This window comes from Silurus meridionalis, chromosome 11, assembly GCF_014805685.1.
Source record: "Silurus meridionalis isolate SWU-2019-XX chromosome 11, ASM1480568v1, whole genome shotgun sequence".
In the NCBI taxonomy this organism is placed as follows: Eukaryota; Metazoa; Chordata; class Actinopteri; order Siluriformes; family Siluridae; genus Silurus; species Silurus meridionalis.
Genome location: NC_060894.1, coordinates 9,689,186 through 9,713,007, shown reverse-complemented (window position 1 = coordinate 9,713,007; position 23,822 = coordinate 9,689,186). Strand labels below are relative to the sequence as shown.

The 23,822-nt window shown below is 36.1% G+C and overlaps 1 protein-coding gene across 2 annotated transcripts in view; it reads right to left on the bottom strand.

Moving 5' to 3' along the window:
- cntnap3 (contactin associated protein family member 3) overlaps window positions 1–23,822 on the bottom strand; it is a 143,235-nt gene that overhangs the window by 19,469 nt on the left and 99,944 nt on the right. For both annotated transcript variants that reach the window (XM_046861220.1, XM_046861219.1), the window contains 6 exons: window positions 18,388–18,507; window positions 16,398–16,595; window positions 13,149–13,305; window positions 8,625–8,752; window positions 7,487–7,657; window positions 4,999–5,217 (listed from right to left, as the gene is read on the bottom strand). In XM_046861220.1, the coding sequence (XP_046717176.1) occupies window positions 4,999–5,217; window positions 7,487–7,657; window positions 8,625–8,752; window positions 13,149–13,305; window positions 16,398–16,595; window positions 18,388–18,507 (993 nt within the window). The remainder of the gene's footprint in view (window positions 1–4,998; window positions 5,218–7,486; window positions 7,658–8,624; window positions 8,753–13,148; window positions 13,306–16,397; window positions 16,596–18,387; window positions 18,508–23,822) is intronic.

The window sequence follows — 23,822 nt, the reverse complement described above, 5'->3', positions numbered from 1 at the left end:
CTCTGTTTTCTCTCTCTCTCTCTCTCTCTCTCTCTCTCTCTCTCTCTCTCTCTTTCACACACACAACCTCACTGTCCTTTGTATGTTAATTGCTGCAGAGGAAAACACTCATTTTTAAACGCTCTTGTTGCAGCACCGTGTGTACGGCAAACCATTCACGCCACATGCAAATTCCATCATGTAGCACCGCCTTCAAATCACTCTTTTCAATTGCAAAGGGAAAAAAAAGCCTAAACCTAAAAAAAAAACAAAAAACCTAAAAAAAAATAGTGTGCTTTATTTTGAATGCATCAAATCAAAGCATTTATATACCCTGCTAGCTACTGATAATCACATCTCATCAAAGAAGAGTGAAAAAACAGTGCCATGGAAAACAAATCCATCAGCCCTGAACTTCAAACCATTTTAGCTAAAACTGAAATGACAAACCGCTGTGGAGGATTTGTGAGCGTTGAGCCACAAAAATGACTGTGTACGATGAATGCGTTCAGACAGGCACAATAGCAAATCTTGTCTTGACAACAGCAATGTTGACACTTAACAAAAAGATTCAATCTTTTTTTTTCTGATGATGCCGACGCCGAACCGAGTAAGAAATTCTTGAAAGGAAGCACACAACACAACACAACACAACACCACAAAACACCACAACACTTCCTGTATTGAAAGCCAAAGAGAAATACAGTACAAAAAATATGTTCATAATATTTTTATTGTCTGTTTAGTGATTTCAGTGCTAATTTGTTGCCTGATGCTATTTTTTTCTTTCTATTTTTGTTATGGTGTTTAACAGGAAAAAAAAACCAATACAAAGAATCACAACTTCAAGGTTTTATCAACAAAAGATTCTTTTCTCACTCAGAATTTTAGAGCTGCCTTAGTGATGAAAAAGCCAAATTAAAGCAGTAGAGACACTGGGGCAAATATCGGACTCCAAAATGCAACATAGCATTTTGACGCTTAACTCGGCTACGTGTCCATCTAAGGGATGACGAGCTTTGGATTTTTACCTTTAAGTAGTCATGAAGTGATGTCTAAGCCACAGTGGCAGAAGTATCAGCAAGTTCAGCAGCATTTGTGGAGCAATGTAGTACATCATTCATGTAACTAAAAAGATACCAGTGAAATTTCAGTACACAGTATATCTTGGTGTCATGTGTCATGGTTAGACGGATGCATCTGCAGTGTTGTATCTTTACTAAAATAACGTTTGGTAAGTTCAAGGTCAACTCAGGTAACAAAACCAGCATACTGACCCTGGAAATAGAAGGCTTATTATAGACAGGAAAACTAAACAATACTTAGCAGTGAACACATTGAAAGTTGTTAAGTAATTTGAGATATACAAACCAATGACATGACAGGAGCAGAAGCCATGAACTAAAGCAATAACACACTTGTAAAACAAACATAAGACAAGAGGGCTGAGGTGTAGTGTTGTGAGCACCACTCGGAAAAGAGAAAAAAACAGTGCTGAAATCAAGAATAGCAGTCAGATTACACAAGTGGATTCCTAGTGAGACTCTGCAACTTTTGTAGCCTATTAATTAACATCATTTCCCAAGCTAAGCTGTTTATGATGAGGAAATTATGTCTCCAAATTATGCTCATTACCACCACTGAAACTGAGGCCTTGTAACAATAAATTGCCGAGGCAATTCTTGTAGAACTTCGTGTGAACTTTTTTTGCGGTTAATGATGTAATTAGGCTATATTTATTTATTTTGTCAAAAAAAAAAAAACCCCGTTCTTTATTGGCTAACAAAACACTCTATCTATGTCCCTATCAGACGTGACAAAACATTTTAATTGTACAGGCGCATACAAAGCTACCTTGAGGCCAGTTAATTAAAGTTTGCATAAACAACTGACTAGACAAATCTTTAACATGTTTATTTTTCTTTTACACAACCCCACTGGAGATGTAGACCAATTGGACATATGCAAGAAACAGCAGTGCAAAACACAACTTATGTAAGTAAGTTCAGTAGTGAATAAATAAATGTTAATGAAAAAGGTTTGTATTATAATCCCTTCTAATAATGACTCGTATCCAAACAAGTAAACCATGTTGAGGGCTTTAATATGAATAAGCTGATTGTATAATCATATTGCATTTTTTTTCTCGTGGTCAGCTGCATCCCCTTTAACACTGAGAAAACAGCTGTTTATTGTTCTAGACCAGGCATCCAAACTTGAGCAGATATAGCCCTATTTATTGAGAGCCCTAGACTCAGTATAGAAAAATGCAGATCATTCCTGTCAGAGATTCCCCCTTGCTCAGTTCATGGCTGGCTGTAGTGCCTCCTGGCTCATAGCACAATTACTCACTTCCATGTTATGCAACCATGTGCTTTTGTTTTGGTCACATGTGTCATGTATGTTTTTAGTACAATTATGTTATGTCTCCACCCCTGTCTTGTTATTGGTTCTTCTGTTCAAATATTCTTTGGTTCACAGCTGTTCTCATGTCTGTGTTTGAACTTTGTTTTAATTGTGTCTTTGTGAAGGAGCTCCTTCAGCACTATGCATTTTACTGAGCCATTTAGTTCATTGTTTGGGTTTCACATTTTCTTGTTTTTTATCTTGTTTCTGTTTTTCGTTTCTCTTTCTAGTTTTGCCCTGCTGTTTAACCACAGCCTGTTTCACATTTTTGAGTTTACCTACAGATTTTGATTTGTTTGCCTGTTTTGTGATAAATGCTCTTATCCTACAACTGGATCTATTTATGACAAGGCCAAGGTTCAGAAAATGAAGATGCAAAGCAAAATTGTTAAGTTTTACGATTACACAACAAAAAGACTAACACCATAACCAAAATCCAGATTGTGAAGTCTCAGGTTGAAGGCCTAAGTATTAAACTAAGGCACAGGCCAAAATTCATTAAGTATTAAGCTTAAGTCTCAGGTAAATTATAAATAGTAAAGCAAAAGCCACAAACCTAATACAGTGAAACCCCGTTGTACGAGCAACCTATAGTACGAGCAAACAGAGATACGAGCAACCTCGCTCGCAAAATTTTACCCTGTTTCACGAGCAAATTTCGAAGGCACGAGCAAACTCACGCTGCCGGTTCCCCGTTTTCGGCGGAGGGTCACATCAGTCGCTTAGTTGATGACGTATCACTCGGTCGCTCTCGTTGTTCAGTGCAGCAAAAACGTAACTGTGGCAGCGGGGGCGTGGCCGAGCGGCGGTTTGTGAATGGAGGGCGTGTCCGGGAGCAGATAGGCAGGGGATTGCCTCACCTGAAGTTAATGTGACCTAATGATTGTTCTCTCTTTTCCAGTGATCGGAGGGTGCGTTTAAGGAGGAGACCGTGTGCGTGTGTGTGCGTGTGCCACTAAGCAGACCGACACAAAAAAACAAATAAAAGTGGATGTGAAGCCTTTGCACCTGACCTGTTGTGGCGTTCCTTATTCCCGTATTCATACGCTCTCCCACAGTAACTTTTTTTAGTTTTATATTTTTATTTCACTAGAAATCTTGAAAAATGTATCCCAAGAAAATAAGTGATGGTGCTGTGAAAACGAAAGTAAATAGAATTACATGGAAACCGAGGAGGTTATGAGCGTTTTGTGCGTCTTACACTCGCAATCAACCACTATCACATGAGTAAGTGTTAAATTATGTTTATATTACGGTAATTTGCTGTGTATTTGTTTTTAAAAATAGGCTACAAATACTTTTTAAGTGCAGAAATAAGCGATTGGATGAGGTCTCGGAACAGATTAAATCACTTTTACTTCATTCTTATGGGGAAAATCAGTTCGAACATACGAGCAAATGGGGACACGAGCAATTTTCAAGAACGAATTATGCTCGTACACCGGGGTTCCACTGTATCAATTCTGAGACTGAGAGGAATAAGAATCTGTGCTGAGACCCAGGCCAGTAATCTCTGTAGGTATCAATGTATGTCTGTGGCCAAGAGTCTAAGCATCAAGGTTGACTTCTAGGCCAAGATTTCAAGTATCAAATTTAAAGGCTTGTAAGCATCTAAGTAGTTTTTAGTTAATAAAAAATGTAATAAAGACTAAGACTCAGGCTGACTCTAAGAATCAAAGCTGATGAGAAGACAGAGATGAGAAGTCAAAATACAAAGATTGAGTCCAAGGCCAGGGATAAACTGTAAGTATCAAAGTTAAAATCCAGTCCAAGAAACTGAGACCCACACCAAGGGTCTAAGGATCTATGATAAGACCCAGACCAGCAATCTAATCTAAGCAATCTAAGACAAAATTCTAAGTATCAAAGCTGAGGCACAGGTCAAGAGCCTAAGTACCAATACACAGACCCATCGAAGATTATAGGTACATTTTTCAGATACAAATACAAATGTAATACAAACTAATACAGTATAAAGACAAACTTTAAGTATAAAGACTTAGACCTAGGCGAAGACTCCAGTATCATCATTTCGCTTTTAATGTATTTTTGCACAGATTTGAATAATTTTATAAGCATATTAGTTAAAAACATTTATAAATACAATAATCATATACTGTACCATCTGTGTATTTTTTTTTTCATGCATTTAACAAACATTGTGTATGCTATCTGGGTTGAATTTAGCAAGGTTTGCCTTAAATAAACCCAAAAACCTTAACAGCTTCAATAGTTTGGTCTTTGGTCTCAAATTTACAGTCAAACCACGTTGATCCCTGCCTTACAGCAAAAAAATAAAAATTAATTACTATTTTTATTAGGCAGAAGCACAATATAAAGAAACTGCTGAGCAGTAATGCAGATGAACAGTGTCTATAGTAAAAGTATAGAAAGATAATAAAGCACATCTGCTCTCCATGTGTCTTTTCTACAATACATTTTAAATGCATTCTGAATAAATAATCTTTTATGTGTTGCAGTGTACAAAGGTAGAGTACAGAAATATTTCATATTCAGAATATTTTGCATGGCCCTGCTGAGACCCAACACCCAGACTTTGAGTATTCCCTCTGTGCATGAGTGGGTTATGATTATAAATTTCAAAATTCTTACCCACAAAGAGCTGGCTATTGAGCTGGAGGTGGATATGCCCCTCGGTGGGGGCTTTCTGCACTGACCCAGGGTGATGGTCCACACTCAGTGATGCTTCCTTGATGTTCCGCTCGGCCACAACGTGGTGCCAGCGCTCATCGTTCAGATGAACAGGAGTCTTCACACGTACCTCGAGTGGCCCGTTCCCCACGTCAAATGAGAAAATGACTTCAGTAGGTGCTGGAAAAACACACAGGGACCTTATGTGGTAGATATTCACACATTTGTGACTATTTTCAATGTATATATCTTACTCCTATATATATATATATATATATATATATATATATATATATATATATATATATATATATATATATATATATACTCCTACTGAAGAAAATCAGGATTGTAAATGATAGTTTTCATAAGGTAGTGTAGCAACTCAAAAATAAAGCCAAGTAGGGAAGACAAAGCAGGAAGAGAAAGTCGCCTGTCTTCAATCTCTCTTTTTTTTATTTATTTTTGAAAATCATTTCGGATGAGAACACCCTGACGCTCAAGGTTTACAGTTGGAGATGAAAGAAAACTCAATGCATTTTCTTTTCCAGCCGATGAGACCTCTGTGGTGCAATTTCTCAAACAGAATTAAATTCAGCTGAGCGTTTAGAGCAGAACACTTTTGGCTGTGTTTCAAAAAAAAAAATGAATATGCTATTTCGGGGTAGTCGGGTATAACATTACGCTCACATCGACACAATTCAACTCTGGTGAATTGTTTCAACTGCCTTCTTATTGACTCGGGCTTATATGTACCTCACCCCCACACACACACAAACACACACACACACACACACACACTAGTCACATATTGAGAAAGCCTTGCTGTTCATAGTTTATGTTTTAAAGCCATCTGTCTTTGTTGGTCTTCAACAATTCATCATTTGGTTGCACCCCATTGCCTTGCGAAGCAGCTGTTCTGCTTCTCTTTATAAAATAATCTTTCCTAGCTCAACCATGAAGAAAACGTTTCGGTGAAGAGCAAGCAAAGCAGCGTGCGTTCTGTTATCAAGCGGATTTGTGCTGCCGAGAACAACACTGCAAAATCCCTGATCGTGTGTTCTGACCTCATTATTATTTTATAATTTTTTTTATTATATTTTATTAAATTATTTGCAGCATATCAAAGTGGGTCCTTGTGCAGCAACAGAAAATGCACACAAATCCTTATGAGTTATATTAGATGACTGATAAAATATCTATTAATATCCCAACAATATGCACAGAACTGGATCAGAACAGGAGTGAATCAAGACTTCCTAGAAATCTTTTTTCATTCCTTTTCTCGGTTCATGTCTTTCTCTTCTCAGAACAATGGGAGGCTAATTGAGCTCTCTCAGCAAAAGACTTTGTCATTATAACAGAACAAGCTTAAGGGCCGTGTTCAGGTCTTCTCCTGTTTAGCATTCATCCATCACACCAACATGTTATGTGCTAAGAATTTATTTTTTTATTTTTTTTAACGCTTCTCGTTTTAATGAGGTTAAAGGCCACGGATTCCTGTGGGCTTTCACAGGACAACTTGCAGCTCGGACGCGAGTGATGAGAGCGCAGCGATTATTTACACTCAAGCGGAGTTCAGAACAAATGAAAAGGAAATGTTGAGCCACGGCACTGAAATTTCCCCCGAGAGGCGCCGTTTCAGTGCGTCTGTATATTCGGGAGACGGCTTCTCGAGATTATTTTGCACCGAGCACAACTGGGCACATATGTTTTGTAAATAGGAATGTCGAATAAAAAAAGAACAAACATTTGACCAGATCATATAAGCAACACGTTTATTGACAGCCTAGTTTTTCAGGATTTTCTCCCTGTTATTGTATGAGTTTCATCCAATGATAATTCTCAATCTTCAAACATGGATCCATATATAACTTAATATATGTTACAATATCTATATATCTATTTTAAGATATTTAGATATTATTTTGTCTTTCGAAGAAACTCACTTCTACATCTTGTTTGGAGGCTATTGATTAACATATTTCACAAAAATCACAGATTTTCATTAATGAATAAAACTTTATATATGTTACAATCTCTATTTAAATAATTTATTCAGGGACTTACTTAAACGACACAGTATGGGACTAATATAAGATTAATTATTTAAATGAATGCAATTAAAATAAGGTAGTGCTGCTTAGCCCAGAAATGTGCATAATTGTTGATTCAGTATGGTAATACTTTCTTTGCGTGAATTAGACATTCATGGATTTTGATGGATGAAAGAAGTCTCCAAGAAAAAGGAGAAGAAGCAGAAGATAGTGAGAAGTCGAAATAAGATCTCACATGAACATAACTAACTATAAAATGAATGATGGTGCTACAGGAACAGGAAATTGTAACAGAAAAAATACATTTATACAGATAGAAAAAAACCCCGTAGCATTGTGTCCCACTAAAGCCCTCAACTACACGTACTGTACCAGAAGCGCAATTCACTCACATCTCAGTTCAACACGGATGAAGTCTTTAATTCCCAGGTTCTCAAGGAACACGCCGCTGGAAGATGAGGTCTTGAAAAAGAAGGAAATGTCAGCACTAAGCTCAGCATGGAATGTTGGGAAATGGAGGTGGGAGTTCTCCTTATCAAAGTGGGCTGCGTTCCAGAAATCATCTGAAGAGAGAAAGCATTTAGAAAGGCGCTATAGAATCAGGGGAAGCTCCAGAAGCTCTTTAGTCATCATTTGAGCTGTAACTCAATATAGAAGTTTTACTGCCTAGCAGAAAGCTGTATTACACAACTATGAACAATTCTGAAAAACTGGAGTGAGGTAGCTAAGGCTAAAGAACTACCATTTATATATCATTTTTATTTTTCCTTCCTGTTTACCAACAGGAGATACATATACAGATAGTGGCTTTATGTTAACACAAAAGTACAAAAACTTTTAACTCTTGGCTAAGTTGAGTTTAGGTTTAGAATAATCTATTTCAGCTCACAGCTGGGGGTTTAAAGGCCGCACACATTACACTGCTGACTACATAGACGCAACACTCACAGTTTGTTAAATCAAATACAATTGGTTGTATTGTAAAATATTGCATCCAAACACATTTACAGACTATTTATTGATTCACATTATTAGTGGCATTTGGCAGATGCCCTTATAAGGGGCAAATAACAAGGATCTCTCTGAGCAGTTGAGGGTTAAGGGTCTTGCACAAGGTCACAGAAGTGGCAGTGTAGTACCCTCACCACAGCAGATATGTGATTTATACCTACACCCTTATGATAAAAATTCCAAAGTCTTAACTGCTGAACCACCACTTTCACTTATTTTGATTTTCTGCCACCATTTTACAAGGGATCTCATCAAGCATCCTTCATGATACTGTACTTAAGATAGTAATGGCTTAACAGTTGAAGTTCTAAGACACTAATCAGAAGATCAAGAGAGTCATGCCCCAGCTCTGATGAATTTGCCAATGTTAGGCCCTTGAAGATTCCTAATCTACGTGGGCTACATCATGCTAGGTTGAAACCACATAAGTATTCAGCTCTTTTAAACATATTATTCGCACATGTCATTGTAATATACATTACATTTAAAAAAACGTAAGAAAAAAAATGTGATACTTACTGTCACCGTAGCACTGGAGTGGACCTACTTGATACGCAGCCTCGGACCCTGGCCTGCTAATATCCCCCACTGCTAACATCCTGATTGGCAAATGCTCTTTGTGAGAGAGGACGCCAGAATCGTTTAGCCTGTCGAAAGCAAAACAAAACAGAAAACACTAAAAGACTGTGACTGATCCAAGTGAAACTTAATGTTTGAACTTAATGTTTGAACCCTTGATCAGCCAGGGTGCTTAAAAAAAGTCCAGTCATGCTGCATAATTGCTGTAATTACGGGACGACAGGCTCAAACATTCTAGTCATTTTAGAAATTGGTTGTTTCTGTGAAAATGCACACCATCATAGGGACAGAAAGCTAAACTGCACTACATTTTAAGCGGTAATTATTAGAAAATGGCAGACAAATATTTGACTAGTTACATCCTACTATTCCTATATGCTTTCACTATAGAACCCGCTGCCATTTTTTTTTTACCCCGGGTTGTGTCATTTTCATGTCCAAGCTTTTGAGAACCGATAATTAGCAATTCCAAGAAAGACACAAAAGCTTTTTATGCCTTTTTGAAGTCAGAAGTTTGCAATTACCGTAATTGTGGTGCAACGTGACCAATGGCAATAATCGAATCTCTTACTGCGACTGTCACTATTGCTTTTAGGAAATAATACCACACATTTTGGGCAGCGTATTTAAATGACCCATTACTGCAGTAACCCAAATCCCAACAGATTTTTAGTATGTCCTGCTTTTGTGTATTGTTTTCAAAGATGCTTTTGTTCACTGTGAAATAGAAAACATTATGCTCACCAGTAAAGATCAGTTGAATAGTTCAACACTTGGTATATATAAACTTGTTGCTGTCTGGTATGTAGATCTGTTTGGTCTGCCAATATGTGCAAGTTTTTTGAACAGATATTATTTATAATTTTTTTTATCAGTTAGTCAAAGTGTTTTCTGACTGACAGGAGAATATCTGAGGTTAGTCAGGTTGTTTCTATGATAATTAAGTTTGTCTCAAAAGTATTTTTTTTACAAGCAAAAAGACAAAACAATATTCTAAGTAAAGAATAGAAGAGTTGAGTCTGTGCAGTTATAGGAAACCAATTTGTTTTAAAATGCTACATTGCAGCATTTGGGATATATGATATATGATGTATTTCAAATAGGTATTTAAAATATAAAATGGCATTTTTTAATTTGTATTTTATATTTTTGATGAAATATTTTGATTTTGATATTTTGTATCAAAAGAGTGTTTTGTACTTTTTTGTATTTTTAAAATACTGTAAAATACTTCGTAAGAAGTCTACATGATGATTATAAAAATGTGGCCTTGATTGGTGCCTACTCAGTATTTTGCCCAAAAAGAAACATGCAGGCTGCCAGCTTTCAAATAGGTGTCCAATGATTGATAAGCAAATATTAGATTTTTTTTTAGAAGATATTTGATATTGTACCCTGATTAAAGTAGCTGTTTAGTAGGATCATGATTTTGCATACCATTGCATGAATGACTGCCTGGCATGATATATTACTATATTTATGATTAACAATCAAATGATTAATTAGACATCAGTTATCTTCTTATAAATGACTTGATTTGTCATTGAGTCAGTGTTTCTGATGCAAAGTAACCCTTCGTTACCACCAAGTAACTAAATTAGTATACAATTATGGGTCAATTGCAATCTGTTAAACATTAAACTGTTGGTTACTTTAAAACTAATCTTCATCTGAAAGATCGCAAGGTTTATGTATATGAATACTTGATCTGTTACCTGGTTGCATATGTCAGATTTATTGCATGGTATTGCATAGGCACCAGATTTATTGCATATTGCATATGCACCAGAGAAAAGCTGTTGCTATTAAACATCGTTTACTTAGTCAACTAAATCAGTGTAATGGTGAAGGAACAGATCAAATAGGACAATTAATGGAAGGTTTGCAAAGAAATGTAATGCTTCCTTACTAATAGTATTAGTGTAATAATAGTAGAGTAATAGTATTTTTTAGTATTTTTAAAATACAAGAATACAGTAGTTTATTGTGTGGTTGCTGTATTTTGTAGTTTATTTTGCTACATTTAAAGTGATGGTATTTGGTATTTTATTTTAAAGTACATTTTGATGTATCTAAAATGTTGCGAAAAAATTATATTATGTAATGTAGAGACATTCTGTATGTAGAATGTGTAATAACTGTGAAGCAAATTATACTGAAACCATTTAGCTTTACAGATTCTTTTTTTAGCAAGAAAAAACCTCTAGAGACGTGTAGATTCTCATCCTTCATATAATAGCTTGAAATATTTAAGTAGTTAGCAGCAACAGCTAACAAGGAATCTACGGTTGAGATCACAAGGCAGCACGCTACATTAAGTACCAGATGGGTGTAAACTTTTGCATGGGATGATCAGTGCAAATTGTTATGTTTATTTTTTCCATTTAGTATTGCCCTTAATACACAACAAAGGATATTTAGATGTTTCCCGAAAGAGCTAAAGTAATAACACCTCACACCAATTCTCCTGTTTAAAAGTTTACAATACCTCCCCCTGGCTCTTAATGCTTAGTGTTGATTTCTTGGGAATCAGTGAATATTTGCAGGTTTTTGGAAAAGTTGTGTAAAAATCCTAAGTGTGAAAAGACTGATCTGTTGGACATAATTCGAAGATGCAGAAGATGCAGTAAAAGCAAATAATGTGCAGCTCCTGGAGAATTTCTTTTAAGGAGAACGGTCAGTTTAACCACTCAAGACCAACATGGGACTCATGAAAAACTATAATGACTCATAAAAACAGTCACTGCTCATCCACAGCACTGTGCAAAAGTCTTAAACCACTATTAGATTTGCTATCTCAGCAATTAGATAATGACAATGCAGAATTATTTCTCTTGTCTCAGAATTTCTTAGAATTATTGTCTCTTTAGTAGAATACAACCAGTAAATACATGAAATCTGTATGTAGTAATTGAAAAAATAAAATAAAATTCAGAAAAAGCTTCTATAGGTTAAAGTGGCAAGTATTTAGCAGGCTCCCATAAACCTAAATGGAAGGTATGGTAGGGAAGTGGTAGCTCAGTTGTTACGACTTTGGACTACTGATTAGAAGATCTTAATTTTAAATCCCAGCACTGGCAAGCTCCTGGGCCATTAAGTTAAGCCTTTAACCCTCAACTACTCAGCTGTATAAATGTAAGTTGTTCTGAATAAGGGCATCTGTCCTAAATATAAAGGGAATGGAACTCAAACAATATAATTGCTAACATCCGCGTTTTTGTCTGACTGCTGTGAAAAAGGTCTATTACACCAGGTTTGTGCAAGACATGGTTGAGTATCACATACACATATTGTATTAGTTGAATTCATAGGGATTTGCTAATAAGACTACCTTTGATTCACATCATTCTATTAAAAAAAAAATAAATCACAGAATTTGACAGAAATAAAATCGCATTTTGCATAAGCAAGGCCACTCTCAGGGAAAAATCAGCAAACACACTGGACACTCAAGAGAGTATTCAAGCTGTTATAGAGAAATTTAAAGAATCACAAAAGGTCAAGGAAGAAAAAAGTTAGGAAGGCCAATACAACTTTTAAAATCTGATGAACATTTATCCAGGAAGTTTCACCAAGTTACTTCTTTAAAAGATGGAAGAAGTCCAACAAGGAACTGGCTCAACATTTGGCAGCTTCATTGGGATTCCAAGTTGACCCTTATACAGTCTGAAAAGGCTTGATCAGGAATGCTCTTTGTAAAGGATAGCAGCCAAGATACAAAAATATGCTAAATTTCATTAAGCTTGAAATGGATCATCGAAATATGTGAGAAAAAGAGTTAGAGAGAGATAGACGAATGAGGTCGGCAAATTCTTGCATGACATGGTGGAGGATCTGTCCTGGTTTGTGGCTGCATTTCTGCCAGTGATATTGCCAATATTGTTCAAACTGATGGTCTCATAAACGCTGAAAATTACAGACAGGTTTTAATTCACCTTTCCACGCCTTCTAGAAAGCACCAGATTGGAAATGGTTTTATTTAAGAATCCAAGTATACTGCTAGAAAAAACAGCTGATAAAACAATGACAATCTTAGAGTACAGTCCTGATTATTATTGATTATTATTATTGATTATTGAGTCACCTAAACAGAGAAAGAAATAAAAGACAACCTGAATCTAAAGAAGAATTCTGGGGCGTGCTAAAAAGAAGGCAGCTATTAAATAACCAGAAGATTACTTTAGAAAAGTATACTGACTTTTTGATAAGTGTGTTTTCTTAATTTTGTGTATGTATCTCCTCTGTTTCTGTTCTCTGTACTGTATCTTAATAAAGAGAGCAAAACATTAATAAGTATGGTCATTAAAACTTTGTTCCTGGTGGTGTAAAACTTTTGCACAGAACTGTATGTAATGCCACACAGTAATAAAATTCAAGTGTATGGTTTCTTTGAACCAGTTGTGAAAAAATGGTGTAAACTCAATGTAAACATTCAGCATACAAATATTTTTCATGTTTCATTACCAGTCGTCGAGGTCGCTGTCGCAGTTGCACAGGTGCTTGGAATCCATGCAGCTGTTCTGGACGGCGCAGGCGCACTGCTGAGTGCCCGCTGGTGACCCTGCCCAGTATGTGTGGGCATCTCCTGACCGGCCCACCCACCAGGTAAATGGCGTGCCATCTGCAAATGCCAATTATCATCCATAATACTGCAAAGCAAGATTACTTATACACCCTGCTGCTCACTCCCTCTTTCCATTCCTCACTCCCTCTCCTTCTATGCATTCATTTTAAATTAATCAACATCATTTAAAAGTGAAAATGAACCAACAACATTGACAAGAACTCCTGCAATTCTCTTGAGGATGCTAATGTTTAAATGCTTGGCAACCAGACAGATGTGTGCAGGATGTCAAAGTGCGTTTAACAAATAATAAGGACAAGGTTCAAATTAAACACAGCTGTTGGTTAAGACAAAGACTTAAAAAAATAAATAAATGAAAAAAACTATTACATAAAAAATGCTGGTTTTAATGCTTAACTTTTTTTTTCTCTAAACTTTTAAAACATACACAGTTGGACATTCTAATATTAGGAATTTATGTTACATTACGTAATACATTTAGTAATAATATATAGATTTCTCAATGAATAAGACACAAAACATACACTTCATAACGTTTTTTTGCATTACATTACCTATAATAACACATCCATGTCTCAGCACCACCCATATTATATTACTGCATTATTACAAACTGTTTACATGCTGTTTACATCCTGTTTTTGCAACATCTTTTTGACTGCTGCAATTGCTGTTATGCACAAACCCTTTTGTTTACATTTTGTTAATTACAAGGTACACTACTGTACTCAGTTCTCTTTTACACACTGCACAGTGTAATATACAGAAGGTTTCCTGGCGGCGCTATTTTGTGTTTTGTGTATTTGTCCTACACTGTCTTGTGTTGTCTTGCACTGTTTGCACAAGGTTGCACACAATGCACTTAATGTGGTGAGGACACTTCCTGGTCCTTAGCTCTGTGTTTTCTGATATTTTATAGCTTTATGTTGTGTAATGTAGCATAAGGGTTCTGGAGGAACGCTGTCTCATTTCACTGTGTACTCCATCAGCTATATATGGTTGAAATGGCTTCTTGACTTTACTTTTTTGCTGTCATGTTGATTCTCATCAGTCATACATTGGATGGCACTAAAATTTCTAAATAGTTATCAACAACAGCTAACAAGGCAGCCAAATTCGAGGTCATAAAGCAACATGCTACATTAAGACCCACGGACATGGAGCGTGTAAATTTTTAAACAGGATGTTTGCTGTATATTTGTTTTTAGTGTAGAATTGCCTTTCGGAAGTGACTTAAGATATTCACAAGCTTCCCAGAAGACAAAATTATTATTTACACTGATCATCCTGCTCAAAAAGTTCCCCCACTGAGGCTCCTGAGAATCAGTAAATGCATGTATTTAAATAAGCACAAGCAGTAATTACACTTAGCATGAACTTCTGCTGTCCAAGCTTAGTGTGCACATTGAAACCCGATAAAAATCAATAATTAGTGCTAAATCTTTAGTGCAAAATAATTCTCACTTCAGCATCCCATTCTTAAATAAATGTATCAACCAGGCTAAAACAGTCTGACTCAGGGTTTATAAAAGTGCTTGTGTGGACAAGCAGCTTCAGCTCCAGGTTGAACCATGTAACTCTCAGCAGAACTGCTATGTGTTTTGGTGTTTTTACCTCCTTTTTACTCTTAAACTCTTGTGAGATTGGCATTGATTTGTCTGTTGTCTGCTCACATCCATCCATCTCGAGGTGCCGGCATCGGTTCAGGGAGAAGCATGCACTCTCATTACTCTTCATTTGACATTTGGGGCATTATTTATTTATGTCTGACACCGTCTTTCTTCTCAGCTCATCAGCATCCCGGCCTAATGAGACAACTAATAGGCAGCGATTTACAGGCAGAGTGCTCAGGCAGGTCCTGTTTGCACAGAAGGCCGCCGAAACAATTATTGAATCATTCGACCTTTAAGAGGTCCGAGGCACGTAATCAGAGTGGGACAAAACTAAAAAAAAACAAAGAGCAATGCAGTGGCGCAAAGGTTGATTATGATTATTTACACACAAACACACCATTTGTAGCATGCAAAAAACATTGAAGATAATATACATATTTGTACACCATATAGACAAAAGTATTGCGACACCTGAATTTTCCAGCCATATGTGGGCACACAATTGTATCTATGCATTTGGATGCAGTATCATGTTTTATTTATTAATGAATAATATGCCATGATTTTTTTCAAATTGATTGTTTTACAAATGTCATAGAATTTCCACAAGACATATTAGATCATGTTATGTCATATATAGTACTAGTATATACTAGTAAAAGTAATTCTATAAACATGGTATTAGGAGCTGTAAACATGCTATACCATGCTAGAGTACACATAAGTAAATGTATACATTGTATTAGTTGCTATAAATGTTATTAGTAGCTATAAACATTCTATCATTTTATTACCTATTAACATGTATTAACATCTACAAACATGTTATAACATCCTGGGAATTATAAGTATATCATCAGTAGCTGTAAACATATTTTTAGAATCTACAAACATATGCAACCATGTTAGTAGCTATAAACAAGTTATTATTAGCTATAAACATGTTCGACCATGTTAGTAGCTATGAACAAGTTATTATTAGCTATAAACATGTTCAACCATGTTAGTAGCTATAAACAAGTTATTATTAGCTATAAATGTATTCTATCATGTTAAAAGCTAGTATGTTATAACATGCTGGAAACTATAAACACATCATTATTAGCTTTAAACATAATGGCATATTTTTAATTCTTTATAAAAATATTTTTTAGGCGCATTTGGGATTCTGTAACAGTTTTGTTATGGGGTAGGGTTGCAAGCCCAACGCCCACCCTCCACCTTTTGCAGCTGGGCTTGGGACCATCCAAGCACCCATCCAAGCACAACTGAGCACCCACGGGGGCTTAAGGGCCTTGTTTAAGGGCCCAAGAGTGGCAGCCTGGTATGGCCAGGACTCGAATCCACAACACGGATCCAAAGACCAATGCCATAAACACTAGGCTACCACCTCCCCTTAATCATTGATGACAATTGATTTGACTGACAATCACGTTTTTTTTTTTTAAATATCTGTCCTTTGGAAGAAGATGAGGATGTGGATGAGATCAATACCTTCAATCAAAAAGGGCTTACCTGGTGTGTTCAGGAGGCGTGACTTTTTGCAGTGGTAAGATAGTTCCTGCTCGCAGTGCTCTGCTCGGGTAATTATGGCCGCGAGCTGCTCGGCATCGGCGGAATAGTTAAAGGAAGCTGAATGCTGAGTGCTCCCTGAGGACGGGCGTAATTTGGTGAGCTCAGTGTTATTGTGTTGGATCACCATCCATGCTTTATCTGTGGGAGTGAAATAAAGACACACATAATTATGCAAATGACAATGAGGACACAACACGGTGCGCAGCACTCTGAGGTCACCGATAGTTTAAAAAACCATAGGCTATGACAGTGTAAATTGCAGAACGGACCACCAGTGTGAATGAAAGGAGAGGTTTCTGACAATAATTATGTTTCAGTTTTGATGAACACATGCAAGTTCCATTTTTTTATATGCAACAAACCAGGTCATTCAACAGTATGAAGATTTACTTTGGCTAAACAAATATACAAATGCTCAGAAGTTGAACTTTATTTTCATAAAAAAAAAAAAAAAAAAAATCCTGCTTTAGCATAAATAATAGCTTTACACAATCATTGGACAGGTCATTTATCCTAACATAAAGCTAAAATACTTTGTCATGCCTTCCAAGTTGCCAAAGGTATATTTTGCTAGTTGGATATTTCTCTCTGACCTTGCAATTCATTTCAATTGGTGACTGGGCAGGCCATTCCGTTATAAACAACAATTCAGCCGTTTGCTGTTTGCTCTCTGAATAAGTTTGGAGGTACACTTGAGCTCATTTGTCTTGTTATATGGTGAAATTGGTTCTAGCCACAGTCCAGATAGAATTGCATGTTGTTGAAGTATGGAATGGTTGCCATGTTGGTTCAGTATTTCTTTCACCTGGAATAAGTTTCAACCCTTCCTGCTCTAAAAACACCTACAAACCATTAAGCTTTGACCTCCATGTTTGATTGTGGGTGTGAAGGAGGCTGCTAACATCTTCTCTTCTGTTCTCCATCTTACATACAGTAAGTTCATCTGTTAGACTCATCTGTCCACAGAACTTTCTTAAAGTCATTCACTGTCAAATTCTTGTGTTTTTGTCTTTTACCTGGTTTGTTTAATATAAACAAAATGAACATGCACATGTCTCAAAAACAATAAAAGACTAGCTGTTTCCAAACTTATGACAGCCACTGTATCTTTGTTAAAAATACGCTTTTCATAAAGTGTCAATATTAGTGAAGGGCATTGTATACTGTATAAAATAAAGCATCACACATTCTCAATGCCAAGGGTTCTCGTGCTAAGGGATCATGAAAGTGTCTCAAAATTTGTCTTCAGTAAATGGCCCAGTGCTAAACAGAATCCTATAGAAATCCTATATTTGTATTCATTTTCTAATGTAATAAAATTATTTATATAAATCTACTAAATTATATTTTTTTATAATTTCATTTTTTTTTTTTATGTAGTTGTTTTTATAATTCTCTTTTCATAATTCTATCTGTACTTTATAAGAATTTGATCTATTGTTATTTTTCTAGAATATTATTTCTATTTTTGATAATTCTATCTTTATTTTTTTAAAGTTCTATTTCCATTTTTATTTTTATTGTTATTTTTTTTTTCAATTTTATTTATTTTCTATTATAATTATATTGTATTTCACATATAATATTTTATATAATTCTAGTGTTTATATATAATTATGGTTAGCAAAACTTTTTTTATTACATTGTAACTTCTATTTACTTCTTATTCTATTTGACGTATTTCTTATTGACATATATGCTTGCTGCATGTCATACATTAGTGTGATTCTGTGTCTGACAAATAATATTTATATTTAATACTAGATTTAAAAAGAAATCATTCAAAATGATTATGGCATAATCATCAACACTTTTTTAGATAGAATTCAGCTTTTTCCTTATTTTTTAGCTATAAGTGAAAACAAAAATTCATACAAACACGGATACAAACACGGATAAACAGGCTTGCACCTGTCTGTCACATGTTTACCTGACATGTTGCAGTAGATGAGCTGCGGCTTGATCGGTCCGCTTCCATCTATGTCTACGTGGTACAGGCCTGATGTGTTCCCTCTGTGCTTGTATGCTTCACATGATGCCTCATAGACAGCTAGGAAACAAGGAAATGACAGTTAGCATTCCTGATCTGGATGAAAAAAACAGTAACAATAATAGCAAATCCCATTGAGGCGGATGTAAATGCCTAGTCCCCAATTGCTACTTCCCCATGAAAATGCGTCTTGGAGAGCTGAGATAATGAAGTGTGACAGTCCTCATTAGGGCCTCCGCATGCGGGCATGCAGAGTAAACAGCTCAATACACGTCGACCTCGGAAAAAAAAAAAAACAGACGGATTGGGGAGGAGGTGAGAGGTAACGTCTCGGATAAAGCGCCGTTCACGCCCACTGACTACATGGATACCTCTGACAAATTTGTGGACTAAATTATCCAGTGGAAGTGTGTGAGGATAGGACGTGGTTCTCAAGCATGGACACACTGCTCATGGAAACGTTCCCCTTTTATTTCATCGATGTGAAGCTATGCATCGCTCCAGTGGATTTGAATTGGAGCTCATTGATTGGCAATCTTCAATATGGATAGCGTCGAGCAATGTGTAAGGACTTGTTTGAGACCATGCTGAGCTTTTAAAGCTAAATAAAAAATGTAGGTATAATACCCTTTAATAATGGATTCTTGCCCTGGAAAAGGGATGAGAATGCAGCATTAATGCTGTAGTAGCATTAAATCAGATGACCAGGAAACGAACATTTGTTTTTTCTTTTCTTTTCTTTTTTGCAGCTTCCCAATTTACATATAGTATCATAAAGTACCTTGAGGAAAGCACTAGAGATTCACTACTTAAAAAAATATTCATTTAAATAAAAATAAATACAATAAAGAAAGTTTGAAATAAAGCATATTAAAAAAAGTCGAAGGTCAAACAATCGACAAAGATTTGGCATTTAAATTTTTTTCACAGACCACAAATAAACAGCTATAGCCTGCTCATTCCTGCAATTATTCAACATTGCCTAGATCTTACACTAGTCCACTATGCAGGTTTTATATTCAACAGTGACATGACATGGTTTGGTGAGATGCAGTGGCTGATGGGAAGCCTCATATTCCTGTTCTTGGCTCAGAAGTAGAACTTTTTTAGCCAAAACCACTGGCATCCTGAGATGCCTTTCTGCTCATCATTGGTTGAAAACATGCTTATTTGAGTTATAGCAGCCTACCTGTCAAACTTGAGCTAGAGATTAGTGTTGTGCAGCCTTATCTCAGGGGATCAGCAGTTTTAAATCCAGTCTAGAGATCACACATTTTTTAGCCAATCAAATGGATTTCCAGACAACTAAAACACTTGGGCTTGGGCAACATACTGGCACGCTGACCTTCCTGGTAGACTGGCTAATTAATTTTGATTTAGATCAAACCTCAAGAAAACAATTCGTTCAAAAGTGCTACAGAAACACAGGAAACACTTTAAAATATGGTATAATTAACATTGTAAATACCAAGTTAAACTAAGAGACCTCAGATTTAAGCATCGGCATCCAAAATAGGATTTAAAATGTAAATGGGAAAAGAAAAGCCATTACAATTAACGCATGTCAAATGAACAAACAAATACAAAAACAAAACACACAAAAAAAACCTCAGAGGAGAACAAAACAGATTGCTCAACCCAAAATCGATATGAAATCTGTTTCATTTCACGTGCGAGTGAAACATATTCACGGACAGGTTTTTGAGTATCATTGCTAATTAGGCTCCATGACAACTTGGATGGCAGCCCAGAATGGCAATTACTTCTGAAAATGATTTTATTTTAAGGACAAGTTGCCAATATTGTGTCCTTGTAAACAAATTTTTACACTTTCGTGTTACACCTTCGCTTGGTAATCAAATGTATTAGCTATGTGTGTATGCGTGCGTGTGTGTGTGTGTATGCATGAAACAAAATTTGGCACTAAATGATCATCAGACACCCACAAGTTCTGGCAAAGATATTTAGCGATCTTTTTGTTTAAAAGTCTTTGTAAAATTATTTTTTTGAAGCGTACATCACATCACCTACACATCACCTTGCAACACAAGAGAGAGGAGAGAAAAGCATTTTCAGAAAAAAAAAAGAGATTTACAAACTTCCTTTGAACTAATAAAGTATTAAAATGGCCCATAAGATGGCGATGGGAGTTTCCCAATGGGAAAATGGTGAAGAGAAGTCAATGGTGCTTGTAAGCGCAACTGGCAAAAACAGCTGTACGAGGAGTATCTTTTTTTCTGCAGAAATGGAAAAATATATACACTATATCGACAAAAATATTTGGACACCTAACTTTTCCAGTCCTGTGTGGCTCTTCTCCAACTTTTAGCACAAATCTGCAAGTACACAATTGTATAGGATGTGCACATAAGCTCCATGAAGATATATTGTACATGATTTGAAATGGAAGATCTTGTGTGGCCTGCTATAGAGCTCTGTCCTCAACCCTACTGAACACCTTAGAAATGAATTGGAACGCTGACAGCTTGTGGCTGAATGAGCACAAATCTCCACAAGCACCTTCCAAAATGTATTGGATCATAATGTGGAATGGAATGTGCAAAGCACATATGAACCTCATGCTCAGTTGTTCACAAACATTTGTCCATACGGTGTTCCTATTGCTGAGGTCTGTCTGACAAATTCTTGCACTTGTTAATTTGCTTCAATAAGATGCAGCTGAGGCCAGACAGAGTTTTAATACTTCATACATTTTTTAAAAAGTGATCAATTTTGTAGGTGAGGAAAACCATGAACCACAAATAAGAAAAAAATTCTAATCTAATGATCTAATCTATCAAACATATAACATGACTTGATTAGGTGAGGTGCAGTGGCTAATGGGAAGTGCAGTTCATGTCTCTTGGAGAACCCTAACACAAGAAATCAGCCTTTTTTAATTACTAAAGAAAAACATACCAGTTTGTTTATCCGGAATGCTGTAACATGAGACATACATTCAGAAGTGAACAACATTCAGGACAGAAAGTGAGTTATACTAATAAGAGCAGCAGGATCTAAGGAATAAAGTAGGATGTTTTGTTATCTAATTAAAAACACATGAAAAAAAATTAGGCTGAAGCATCCTGTGGACAGATGTGACCTACTAGTCCATGTGTGCCATGTAAAAATACACACGCTCAGAAAAACTCCTTTGCCTTTGAAAAATTCCATCGGTGACCCAAAACCAACCTTTTTTTACATTTCTGTATAAATATTAAAATCTTACAATCTTTCTTGAACACATATATATGACATTAGCTACAATATTAGCTATATAAGATAACAAGAAAACTTGACAAAGATCAAACTATTGTGTCTTTGGCGCAAAATCATCTTAGATTATACAAACTAATAATATTCGTTGATTGAAATGTCTCCCAGTCCTAAAGGCAGCTCGTTTTGATTATATTCTAGACAGAACCATATAAGGGCAAAATAACAAAATGTTACCTTAAGATAATCCTAAAGAATAATAATAATAAAAAAAATAGACCTTCTTAGACCTCACACTCAAAAATCTAGTGGACCATCTTCCCAGAAGAGTGAAGGTTAATTATAACAGCAAATGAGGACTAAATGTGAAATGGGATGGTCAAAAAGCACATATATATATATATCTTATAGTTAGGTATTTTAATACTTTTGTTCAAGTGTAAAAGTTAGTAATGGACTTCTTTATAAAAACATTCAGCAAATCTGCTCTATTCATCAAAGCCGGCGGATCTTTCGCTTTGGTCACTGCCCATTTGCCCATTACTCAAAAGCATAAAAAAAACCCGCTCAAAAATAAAGGAAAAAAGTAACTCACTTCGTTGACTGACAGCACTTTTGTTCCAAATCTAATTACACAGGGTGAAAGCGCCAGGTCTCTTACTATCACCTTCTCATTTTTAAGCAAGTCAAGTGCAAAAGCGTTAAAAACTGCTGAGAGTTTGGTTGAGTGACAGGTGCTTAATTTCAGCCCACTGCTGTGGTGCAAATTACGAATGAGAGGAAGAAAAAAGACGAAGGGCGAGAAAGAGGATTTTTTCATTTGAAAACCTGCCATAATCTAGATCAATGATGCAATTTGGCTCGTGCTTCGCTGGTTATGCTTTTGCCCTTGTGGGGGCGTGGCCTTGTTGTTTCTGTGTTGTTGGCAAAGAATAAACAAAACAAAAATTCATCACACAGGGCCTGTTCTTTGCACTTTGCTAATTACATCCGAGCTGAAATGACACATCCAAGATCTTCTAATTGTGGTAATTATATTTTGCCTAGTTGGGTTCTACATACGCACATACTGGATTAATATAGCAGGATTGAATGGTTTGAGATAGTTCTCTCATGCATTGCTTGAAACCTTTGTGCAAAAACTCTTGCTCTGCAGCAGCAAAAAAAAAAAAATCCTGTGCACTGTCATTGTCTATTTTTTACCACTGACTAGCTGCTATTGGCTGTTTATTTATTTATTTATTTTTTCAACTGCTGCAACGCAAGATGTTTTGCAGGGAGATTATGAACAATTTATAAACTTTATTTATATGCCAGGGAACACCTCAAAATCTGCAAAAACAAGGTAAGAGAACTGGAAGAAAGTTGCTGACAAAGTAAGAAACAAAAATAAGTGTTCCCCAATTATATACTGTATTGTTAAGTTAAATAATTATTATTATAAAGTATTTAAATTAAACATTTAATGCAAATAAAATATATATATTTTTTATTTTACTTTCATGATGTTAGAGCCACAGTAGCACCCAATAGAACTTGACAACAAGTAAACTAGTAAATATAAGGGTCCAACTAATTTTGTGGTAAAAGTTTCTTTCACAAAAAAACAACCAACTACCGTAATTTCCGGACTATAAAGCGCACCCATATATAAGCCGCACCCATTGAATTTGACGAAGATTTTTATTTTGAACATAAATAAGCCGCACCTGTCTATAAGCCGTCTACATTGAAACTAATGAACTTTACACAGGCTTTAACGAAAGACGGTGTCTGTTACACGGTGTAACGGGTGAAATATGTTGTGGCTCCTTTAAGAGTAGAGCGGCATTTTGGGAATAGCCTGCCGCCGCATTTTTACGCTATTACTGCGTGTGTGGAGACCGAGGAGTATGTCCTTATTATTTTCTGATGCTCATTTCTAAGTTTCTTAGACTAACCCGTAACGCTGTTGCCAAGAAAAATAAAAAAGCACGAGTTTTGGAAACCTGTCTGTGCTTATATGATTTCTGTTGCAACTGAAGTTAGTGAGCTCTCCCATGACCCAGACTCAACGCGTTACAACGGCTTGCATCTAAACAGTAGCCTACCAAGAAAGTCATTGTTCACTGTCTTCCTCCTTCCTTTCACAACTATTTATCTTGGGAGTTTATCTTTTG